This window comes from Paralichthys olivaceus, chromosome 15, assembly GCF_024713975.1.
Source record: "Paralichthys olivaceus isolate ysfri-2021 chromosome 15, ASM2471397v2, whole genome shotgun sequence".
In the NCBI taxonomy this organism is placed as follows: Eukaryota; Metazoa; Chordata; class Actinopteri; order Pleuronectiformes; family Paralichthyidae; genus Paralichthys; species Paralichthys olivaceus.
The window spans coordinates 699,166-710,190 of NC_091107.1; the positions used below are offsets into that span (position 1 = coordinate 699,166).

At 42.0% G+C, this 11,025-nt stretch overlaps 2 protein-coding genes and 1 long non-coding RNA gene across 4 annotated transcripts; 1 reads left to right on the forward strand and 2 right to left on the reverse strand.

Moving 5' to 3' along the window:
* Positions 1 to 349: 349 nt before the first annotated feature.
* LOC109642837 (hepatitis A virus cellular receptor 1-like) lies at positions 350 to 5,168 on the reverse strand. Of its 2 annotated transcripts, none has more exons than XM_069539444.1 (7): positions 4,969 to 5,168; positions 2,321 to 2,522; positions 1,976 to 2,112; positions 1,827 to 1,889; positions 1,071 to 1,150; positions 791 to 896; positions 350 to 699 (listed from the first exon to the last, which is right to left on the reverse strand). In XM_069539444.1, exons 2-7 carry the CDS (start codon positions 2,458 to 2,460, stop codon positions 617 to 619), a joined length of 609 nt encoding a protein of 202 aa, XP_069395545.1. In that variant the 5' UTR covers positions 2,461 to 2,522; positions 4,969 to 5,168; the 3' UTR covers positions 350 to 616. The 2 variants fall into 2 exon arrangements, with proteins under 2 accessions (XP_069395545.1, XP_019963338.1); XM_020107779.2 differs by lacking the exon at positions 4,969 to 5,168 and adding an exon at positions 2,684 to 2,748.
* Positions 5,169 to 6,513: 1,345 nt separating this feature from the next.
* Positions 6,514 to 7,901, reverse strand: LOC109646740 (uncharacterized). Its single transcript, XR_002203938.2, has 4 exons — positions 7,789 to 7,901; positions 7,578 to 7,695; positions 7,347 to 7,460; positions 6,514 to 6,948 (listed from the first exon to the last, which is right to left on the reverse strand). It is a non-coding gene; the product is annotated as an uncharacterized lncRNA (long non-coding RNA).
* An 861-nt stretch (positions 7,902 to 8,762) lies between these two features.
* LOC138404885 (serine-aspartate repeat-containing protein F-like) lies at positions 8,763 to 9,837 on the forward strand. Its single transcript, XM_069510261.1, has 2 exons — positions 8,763 to 8,779; positions 8,924 to 9,837. Exons 1-2 carry the CDS (start codon positions 8,763 to 8,765, stop codon positions 9,570 to 9,572), a joined length of 666 nt encoding a protein of 221 aa, XP_069366362.1. The 3' UTR covers positions 9,573 to 9,837.
* The last annotated feature ends 1,188 nt before the right edge of the window (positions 9,838 to 11,025 follow it).

The window sequence follows — 11,025 nt, forward strand, 5'->3', positions numbered from 1 at the left end:
CACCCGGATTCACCATATCAAGCCAGGAAAAGGTCTAGAAGTTCTTAACATATGTTCTACAGACAGAGATTATTGGAACTTTTAAATAGATAAACAGCAACAACAGAGACTTTAATGTTCACAACAACAGCAGCAGCATTTTATTATATCACTACTATTGTTATTATTATTATTCTATAGATCAGATGTTCATTTTCAGGTAAAGTCACAGGTGAACTAGAAAAGTTTACTCCCGCTGAAGCAGACAGGCAACAACAGTTCTGTGGACAGTGTCTCCCCCTGCTGTTCAGACAGTGTTACCGCCGTGAAACTGGAGGATCACGTAATTGATTAATGATGACACAGGACGCTGCTGCACATGGTCTTTATTTCAGGGTTTAAAGCGCCCCCTGGTGTTTGAATCACTGAAAACACAGTTTCTACTTGTTATACATGAGTTTACCAACAGACATAGAAGATTCAATATATTCATACGAACATGAAGAGTGTGAATTTAACCAACCACAAAACAACACAACAAAGAAACAAAACAACCACAAAGACGTAACACAACTCTCTGCAGAATCCTGCCTGAAAACTCAGGTAACTCAGGTAACCACACAAACACTGCTTGTGTCTACACTGAGGTGTGTCCCTCCTCCTCCTCTGATTGGTTGAGCCCCCTGTCAGTTTCTGGTCTCTGGCTCCACCTCCACACTCCTGCACACACGTGAAATGATGAAGCAACACGTTTATCCTGATCATGTTATGGTCATGTGTGTGTGAGTGTGTGTGTGGGGGGGGTACTGACTGTAGGCAGCAGTCAGCAGCAACATGGGGATGAAGATGATGAAGGACAGTCTCAGTGTGTTTCCAATGAACGTCTGCAAACTGTCCACCGGCTGCTGAGCATGTGACTGTCAACAAACAACAAACATGTTGACTCTTCTGAGAGACCTGAGACCTTGACGTCTGTTGTTTGTCTTTTTTAATGAATACATTGAACGATATATCAACAGGAACCTCTGATGGTTAAAGAAAATCATTCTGGACACACGGACGATGAAAATAATCGTCTTGCTGGTTAGTACCTGAACCAGCGCCACCATTGGCTCTGTGGGGTTGGTGACATCACTTCGTCGTTCTTCTGTCAGGCATCGTATTGTGTCACCTGGGAAACAGGTGAAAACAAACAAACAAACAAACAAACAAACAAACAGTCAACGATGTTTCACTCGTGTGTTTTCAGTTTCAGAGAGAAGTTGATTGAAATGTTGATTATGTCATTGTGCCGCTTCTGCCCCTGTACTGACATTGACCACTAGAGGGCAGCTCAGAGCCAGAACACACTGACCAAAGACAATGGATGAAGAAGGACAACAGCAACAAAATAATATGGATCGCCCCCTGGTGGCTGGCTGCAGTAAATGTCATAAACTCCTCGTCCTCCGTGGTAGCAGACGGGACATGGACCAAACCAAAGATGTTTTTTTTGGACTTACTCCTGATTGGTTGAATGTGTGTATGGGCGGGACATTGATACTGCGGCTCCGCTCCATGATCACTACTGCAGAGACTCTGACTGTGTCCGAAATCACTCACTACTAACTGTAAAATAAACTGTCAGGTTTTCTACTGTCCGACGTTGTACGACGTCATAATCCGACAATGGTAATAATAAATAAGTGGGTGATTTCAGACACAGCCTCTGAATCCAAATGATGTCATCAACACAAGATGGCAGCGTGGATATTTTATCTCCTCGTACAGTGGGAGGAAGTGGACACCTTTGTGTCCACTCAGGGCTCCTGTAGCTTAACCAGCATCAGTGTCAGACCCATACTTACCGGTGGCAGTGTGTGGTGCGTTCAGGTCCTCGGCGTCCTCGTCGTCAGAGACCGTAGAGCGAGCTGCAGAACGACAGACGGGAGATGAGCAGATTCTGGTTGTCATGGTGAAACTAACGGATGAACTGATGGTGAATAAGTGAACATACGGCTGATGATGATGAGGAGAATGGTGGCAGTTTGGTCATTGAACAGACCGGGCAGCTGAACTCTGCAGTGATAGAAACCAGAGTCTGATGGACGAGAGGGGAAGATGGACAGAGAGGAGGTGGAGGACAGAGAGTACCTGAAGAGGGGGAGAGGGTGAGGAAACAGGAAACACACTGGGCTCCAGAATACTTCCTTGAGGAGCATCTGAGTTAATACACAGGGTAGTAATGGATTACATGTAATTTAATGTAATTTAACTTCTGTCTGATTACAAAAATAAATTAGTATCGTAATCAAGGATTTAGTTCAGTGATAGTTGTTTTCATCATGACAACCCTGTTCACCTGTACGACTTCCTGTATGAGACGTTGTCTCCGGCCGTGTTGATCAAAATGTTGTGGCAGGTGAACAGTGACGGCTCCCCCCTCCCCCAGCACACCTCCACACCGCTCTGCTTCACTGCCTCCGACCGACATGGCAGCATCACCCTCCGCCCGGCTATGCCCACCACTGTCTCCGTGGTGACAGGCGACACACAGGCCGGTGCTAAAAGAAACACACACACGTGTTATAACAATGTATGTGTGTGTGTGTGTATGAAATTACATTCCACAAGCTGCATTTAGTCCAATGTCCACCAGGTGCTGCTGTAATCAAACTCAAACTGTAAACAATGATGGACACCTGTGAATCAGACTGACACTCACCTGTGAGGACACAGATGCAGGTGAACATGTGGAGAAGCAGCGACAGCATGTTGTTGTGTTTCAGACTGATGGACGACAGACAGACGACAGACGGGCGACAGACACACGACAGATGGACAACTCATTCATTTCACTTCCCTTTTTCCAAAGTCCTGATATTTATAGACTGAAGTTTTGAAACACGTCTGAAATAATTTAGAGTAACAAAGAACAGAGTTTGTTCCACATCATGTTGATATGTCAGAAATATGTGATTTATTCTTCCAGAATAAACTCTGGAAGCAGAAAAGTCTTTTCTAGAATTGACTCCGGTGTTTTTTGTTCTTTGTGGTTTAAACAACAGACTCAGGTGTTTTGTGCAGATTCACAGATTTGATCTCAGCTGTTTCAGTCAAACATCAGAGACACGTCAGCTTCATGTCTGTTTCTTCAACATCCTGTTTACTGATGTATCATAACTCTCTGTCCCTGGTCTGACCACTAGAGGTCAGCAGCAGCCACACACTCTCTCTCTCACACACAGACACACACACACACACACACACACACACACACACACACACACACACACACACACACACACACTCTGCCTACAGTGAAAACATCCCGGGGTATTTCTGGTCTGATATAATTCAAGATCCTGCTCCTCACTTTTAAAGCCCTCAACAATCAAGCTCTTCATATATCAAAGAGCTGATAACACCTTATTATCCAAGTAGATCACTTCGTTCCCAAAACACAGGCTCTCTAGTGGTTCCAAGAGTCTGTAAGAGGAGAGCAGGAGGTAGAACATTTAGCTATCAGGCTCCTCTCCTGTGGAACCAGCTCCCACTCTGGGTTCGGGAGGCAGACACTGTCTCAGCATTTAAAGTAAAACTAAAAACCTTCCTCTTTGACAAAGCCTATAGTTAGGGATGGATCAGGTGAGTCCTGAACCATCCCTTAGTTGTGCTGCTATAGGTTTAGACTGCTGGGGGAACGCCCATCATGCACTGAGCACTTCTTCACTTCCCTCTGTCTCTCTGCCCCCCCACACCTCTTTATTTATTTATTTATTTATTTTAACATGTCATCATGTCAAAGTGTCACTTTGTCCTCCCATAGTCCCTCTGGCTCTTCTCTCTATCTCGTTTCAGATAACTCCGGCACCGGGACTGCAGGACAACAACGACCACCATCACCATTGTCATCATTAATTACAATAACTCAGTAATTCATTAATATATCTAGTCATGTTGTAGATCTATACATTGTTATTGTTATAGTCAGCCCTGATACTGATGGTGCCAAATTGTTCCCGGTCTCTCTCTCTCCACCTCATCTCTCTCTTCTCTCCCCCGCTCTCCACCCATCTCTCCTTTCCTCCCCCCTTCCTTTTCTTTCCTCACCCCAACCGGTCGAGGCAGATGACCGCCCACACTGAGCCTGGTTCTGCCAGAGGTTTCTCCCTGTTAATGAGGGAGTTTTTCCTCCACAGTCGCCTGTGCTTGCTCATTGTGGGAACTGTTGGGTTTCTCTATGTTAATATTGTTTTAAGGTCTTGACCTTTAAATGTAAAGTGCCTTGAGATAATGTAAATTATGAATTGGAGCTATATAAATAAAATTGAATTGAATATGATTCTTGTTTCATCACATTCCTGCAGAAGAAACATGAAAACATGATGTGTTGACTCAACATACTGAAGAGGTCACATGATCACATGATCACATGATCGTCTGAGCTCCAACATGAAGCTGAGACTCAAACGTCGTATTTAAGTTCAACAGAAAGATCCACATCTGTTCACACCTTTAAACATCTGTTCACACCTTTAAACATCTGTTCACATCTTCAAACAACTGTTCACATCTGTTCACACCTTTAAACATCTGTTCACATCCTCAAACATCTGTTAACACCTTCAAACATCTGTTCACATCTGTTCACACCTTCAAACATCTGTTCACATCCTCAAACATCTGTTCACATCTTTAAACATCTGTTCACACCTTCAAACATCTGTTCACACCTTCAAACATCTGTTCACATCTGTTCGCACCTTTAAACATCTGTTCACATCCTCAAACATCTGTGTGTGTCCCTGCTCTATAAAAACAACAGGCCACATCTGCTCTGACTTGATACTAAACAACACTCAGATGTAATTTGTGTTTCTGAACATCAACAAGAACAAAGTGTCTGCAGGAGGTGTGTGTGTGTGTGAGTGTGTGTGTGAGTGTGTGTGAGTGTGTGTGTGAGTGTGTGTGTGTGTGTGAGTGTGTGTGACACCAGGATGTCGTCACCTTCAGACTTGAAGCTTCAAACTGAAGACTTAGTGCCTGCTGATGTCATGTTATCGTCTGTTACCATGACGACAGCTCCCCCCGTCACCAGCTCCATGACTCTGACAGGATGGAGTTTGTAGTTGAGACAAAATAAATGTCTGATCAGACTTGTCACATCTCTGGGGCTGATGGGAAGTTCGGGAAAATGTTTTTCTTATGGTCCCAACCTCACGTTGCACGTAGCTTTCATCACTCGTCTGGAGGAACATGGAGATGATCTTAAAGAGACAGGAGATACGTGTTTGAGATGGACAGTCTGAGGACAGAGATTCATGAAGACATGTTACAGTCACAACACTGATTCACATGATGATGAGCAGAATGTGTCTCCTTTAAAAACCAGTTTTCACTCTGAGCCTTTGTTTCTGTTTCTGACTCATTCAGTGAAAATGTTAATTATCAGTTTGAGCGTTTCACCATCGTGCTAATTAGCCTGTTAGCAGCTGCTGCTCAGCGAGAGCCCTCCATATTAACATAATGTAATTAGCATCAGTCGTGTACTTGAACCATTGACTGGTGTTAGCTGGATGCTAATGTGAGCTGGAGTGGACCGGACACGAAGGTTTGATAAATGGACAAAGAGACGGGGGAGGAGACACGGAGAACATATCAGACGTTTCCGTGACAACAGGCATGAAGCGACGTGCTCACACTCGTTCATATTGAATAAATGGATCTGATCAGTTTCTAAAATCATCAGGAGCACGACCGACTGAATTAAAAAGAGGACACAGATGAATGTCTCCCCGTCTCCTCATCCTTGTCTCCCTGTGTCCTTGTCACTTGATTCTCATTTGCTCGTCCTCGTCTCATCTTTCTAGTCTCTTTGTCTTTGTATACCGTTCCTGATGTCTTTGTGTCCTCGTCCTCATCTCCTCATGTCCAAGCTTTCTTGTCTTTGTCTCCTCCTCCTTTGAGTTCTTGTGTCCTCGTCCTTCTCTTGTCATCTCCTTGTGTCCTCAGACTCAGACCAAACTGCAGCTGCTGAACCAGATGTCTCGTCGACAGTCGTGTGTTTAATCTTCTGAAATGGAAACTCTTGAAACACTTCACAGTCTTCAGAGCGACTCACTCGTGTTGATGTTCCTCCACATTTTATGATGCAAAGTTTATTTTACGTCTATTTTCGTCTCTGTCCTTCAACAGTTACTGTTTATACACATTCACTCAGAGGTTCATTTCACATTTAGTCTCTTCATTAAACACGTTCAGAGAAAAGTGCGGACCTGAACCTTGAAACAGGCTCCACATGATTTATCATCACTTTATTTTCTCAGTGGGCGTCAGAGCAGATTAGACACAAAGCTCTGACAGCTCTAGGTTCTTTTATTGCGAAATAACAATTCTCTAATAATAATTATCCTTTTGTTTGTTTTATTTCTCATCATTGTGGTTTCAATTTGGTCATTCTTGTTGGTATAATTATTAGAAATTATAATTTTCTGAGCATTTAACTTCAACAAAACAATTTTACTACCTGAAAATACACAAAGTGTGTCGTCATAATCTCATAACAATTGATTTATTCTGCAGTTTTTCACTTGAATGCAACAAAAGCTTTTTCCTGAAGGCTCTTCATCAGTCTTCTACATTTTTAATGTGAAAGTAAACAAAGTGAAACTTTCATCTGAAAACAGTTTATGATTGTTGAGCCTCTGCTCCATAATAAACTGTCAGAATCAAACAGTGAATGTTCGTCGTCATGAATGAACGTTGTTGAGTCGTCTCCTCCGGTCACAGCTGTGATTCCAGGAATGTGAAATTTAAAGGGACACGCTGCCATTTTTATCTCTGTGGTTCATAAATCACTCATAACTCTGATTCTGCTGTTTTTAGAGACTGAGGCCGAGTAACAGAGACATTCAAAGATAAATCACAACCCCCGAAATAATCCCCGTCCACCAGAGAGGGAGCCACTCCTTCTATGGAAGCTGGTCTCTGCAGAGAGGTCAAAGGTCAGAGCAGAAAACCAGAAGCTTCAGAGAGACACTGATTATTCATATACAATGGTCTTTATACACTGTTAGTCTTTATATACAGTCATGTGACTGTATCATGTGAGACTCATTCTTTTGTCTTATGACTTCATGTGATCTGAAACCAGTCGACTGTTCACGTCGACCTTCTGGTGAACCAACAACTCGTTGAGATGTTTTAACTGAACCTGTTTTCATGACACTTATGTTCCATATCATTACAGTTTAAACTCTTTATACAAACATTCATAATTAGAAATTAATGATTTCGACTAAGTGTTTTTAAAAAGATTTAAAGATGTGAAACGTTCACTGACTCAGTAAAAACATCAAGAATCTGAAGCTCATGTGTTAAATGACCTGCGATGGATCCGGCCTCGCTCTGATTGGTGGAAACTCTGCGCCTCAGCTGAATTCAGCCAAAACGTCTCTGTTCACTTTCCTTGTGATGGTTAAAGGAGCAGGTGGAAAATGCTGAAAAAAAGTGTTCTTTCATTTCAGGAAGGTCTAAACAGAAAACAATCTAAATCCTAAAAGCAGTTAACTCAAACATGCTCACAGCAGAAACAAGGCAGACACTAGAGAACTTACTTGAGGGAATGAGGGAGACATCGAACAACGAGCCGACGAAGACTGAGGCAAGCACAGAAACTTAAATCCGGACTGAACTGATGACAAACTAGAGACAGGTGGCACAGGACAGGTGAAACTAATGAAGACAGGAAGTCCAGGAGTCAAACGACAACATAAAACTGAAAACTCAGAACACAAATCCAAACATAAGGAAAACACAGGTACTCACATCTTTCTCATAAAAGAAGCAAAAAGACCAGAGTCATGACATTTCTGCTGCGAAGACAAAGAACAGACAGAGAAACTTCATCTGCTGACAGAGGAAATACTGAGCTGTGATTGGACAGAGAGACGTCTCTTCACTCGACAGTTTCTGAATAATCATCTGTAAATTAAAGATTTTTAACTGAATAAGTTTCTCACTTATATTCAGCTTTACTGTTTTGACCCTTTCACATGTTTAAGGATCGAAGTTCCTCCACACGCATCTGACACGGATCATGAAGCAGCGTCGTACGAGACATGAGTCAGCTGCTGAGGCTCATGGGAAAAAAACCCTGATCTGGGAAAACGTTTGACAAGAAATCGACATGAAGCTGAGATGTTTTCTTCAAGCTGCTGAGTGTGTGTGTGTGTGTGTGTCTGTGTGTATCTGAGTGTGTGTGTGTGTGTGTGTGTGTGTGTGTGTGAATGAGTGTGTGTGTGTGTGTGAATATGTGTGTGAGACAAACATAAACAAACAGATCCTCTTTAACATTCATCATTAATAAATAAAGATTTTATATTTCTTACATATATTTGTTGATTCAGTTTTTTCTCCATCTCTTCACAGTGAAATCTTGTTTAAAGAATAAAATGATCAAAATAATGTTTCTGTCAAAAATAAGATCAGATAAAAATCAGGTTTCATGACTCAGACCTTTTGAGTTTGTCTCTGATATTTTTTGGGGTAAATGTTAAAATGTGTATTTGAATGTTCCAGTAATTTAACTTATAACTTATAATAATTATTTTACTAAATGTCTGTTTATTTGAATCTTTCTGGCAGAACTGAGCCTCCGTACAAACAGTAAACCTTTTATTAATGAATGTTTTTATTCAAACGTCATTTCTGCTTCTCTGACCTTTGACCTTCAGTTTGTTTTTGTTGTTTCGATGCAAACAAACGACCGGAAAGCATCAGCAGCGGTAGCAGCACCCACAATGCATCGTGGTAGGAGGCAGGTCGGAGTGGAGGGTTTGAATCCTGAGGTTTTACAGCAGCTCATTCACAGCAACACACACGTTTGTACTTCTATCTTAGTGAGGACACTTATCAACATAACAGATTCCCTAACCGCCTAACTCTAACGCTCTAACTCTAGCTCTTTCTCTAGCTCTAGCTCTTACTCTAACTCTAGCTCTAACTCTAGCTCTAGCTCTTACTCTAGCTCTAGCTCTTACTCTAGCTCTAGCTCTAGCTCTAACTCTAGCTCTAGCTCTAACTCTAGCTCTAGCTCTAACTCTAACTCTAGCTCTAACTCTAACTCTAGCTCTAGCTCTTACTCTAGCTCTAGCTCTAACTCTAGCTCTAACTCTAACTCTAACTCTAGCTCTAACTCTAACTCTAGCTCTAACTCTAACTCTTGCTCTAGCTCTAACTCTAGCTCTAGCTCTAGCTCTAACTCTAGCTCTAGCTCTAACTCTAGCTCTAGCTCTAGCTCTAACTCTAACTCTAGCTCTAACTCTAGCTCTAACTCTAGCTCTAACTCTAGCTCTAGCTCTTACTCTAACTCTAGCTCTAGCTCTAGCTCTTACTCTAGCTCTAGCTCTTACTCTAGCTCTAGCTCTAACTCTAGCTCTAGCTCTTACTCTAGCTCTAGCTCTAACTCTAGCTCTAGCTCTTCCTCTAGCTCTAACTCTAGCTCTGACTCTAGCTCTAGCTCTAACTCTAGCTCTGACTCTAGCTCTAGCTCTAGCTCTAACTCTAGCTCTAGCTCTAACTCTAGCTCTGACCAGTCACAAAGTCTTTAAAAGGTTTTGAAGATGTTTCAGTGAATGAAACAGTAAAAACTGTTTCTGGATCAGTTCTAATCTGATCATCAACAGATCGATCTTCAGTCCTCGCTGGTTTCTGTGGAAACGATGACTCTGGTGTGTAACGCAGGTCCGACAGCTCCTGATTGGCCCCGGACCCTTCAGGAGGTGGGTCCAGCCTCGATGTGTATATTTATGTGCATGACTCGGCTCAGAGACGTTTGGACGACGAGGTCATGGGAAGCAGCAGAGACTCTGTTCATCACAGGGATTCTGGATTAAAGGATCATTGAGATGTTTGAGTCTAAAAATATGAATCTTTGTTTCTGTCCTCACGAGTCTCTGCTGCGTCTCCTGCTCACAAGTTCAACTGGAGGACGAGCTGCATTCAAACCTTTATTCATCTGGAGTTTACTGACAGAGCGCACGCACACACACACACACACGATTGAAATGAAATCAGATGATTGATTCTTGATCTGTGGATTTGTCTCAGCTGATGTAAACACAGATGAGTGACAGGAGCTCCTCCTTTAGAACAACACAGTGAACTGTGGACATGTGGGTGGACCTCCTCCACCCAGAGTATCTGTGTTCTGATTGGCTGAGGCTGTCCACACAACACAATGACACCAGGTTATTATTGTCCTCTCTCTGTCTCTCTCTGTGTGTGTGTGTGTGTGTGTATTCAAGTGTGTACAATCTTTCTGTCTCTCTCTCTCTCTATCTGTCCGTCCATCTAAATAGATAGCGAGATTCTTTATTGATCCCGAAGGAAATTCTGTTTATCAATCTATCTGTCTTTCTATCCATCCATCTTCTATCTTCTATCTCTCTCTCTATATATATATATATCTTCTATCTATCTATCTTCTCTCTCTCTCTCTATATATATATCTTCTATCTATCTATCTTCTCTCTCTCTATATATATATGTTTATATATCTTCTATCTATCTATCTTCTCTCTCTCTATATATATATCTTCTATCTATCTCTCTATCTATCTATCTTCTCTCTCTCTCTCTATATATATATATCTTCTATCTACCTATCTATCTATCTATCTATCTATCTATCTATCTATCTTCCCTCTCTCTCTCTATATATGTTTATATATCTTCTATCTATCTATCTTCTCTCTCTCTATATATATATGTTTATATATCTTCTATCTATCTATCTTCTCTCTCTCTCTATATATATATCTTCTATCTATCTATCTTCTCTATATATCTATCTCTCCATCCATCTCTCTATCAATCTATCTATCTTCTCTCTATCCATCTCTCTCTCTTTCTCCATCCATCTATCTATCTATGACGCACTCATCTGTTTTTTTCTTCAGTCCAAACTTTCCCACATTGGACACTTGGACCATAAAAGGACACGGTTCTCTGACCGGCTCCTCACTCACACTTTGACCCGAGGAGGAGCTCCCTCGGCCGGCT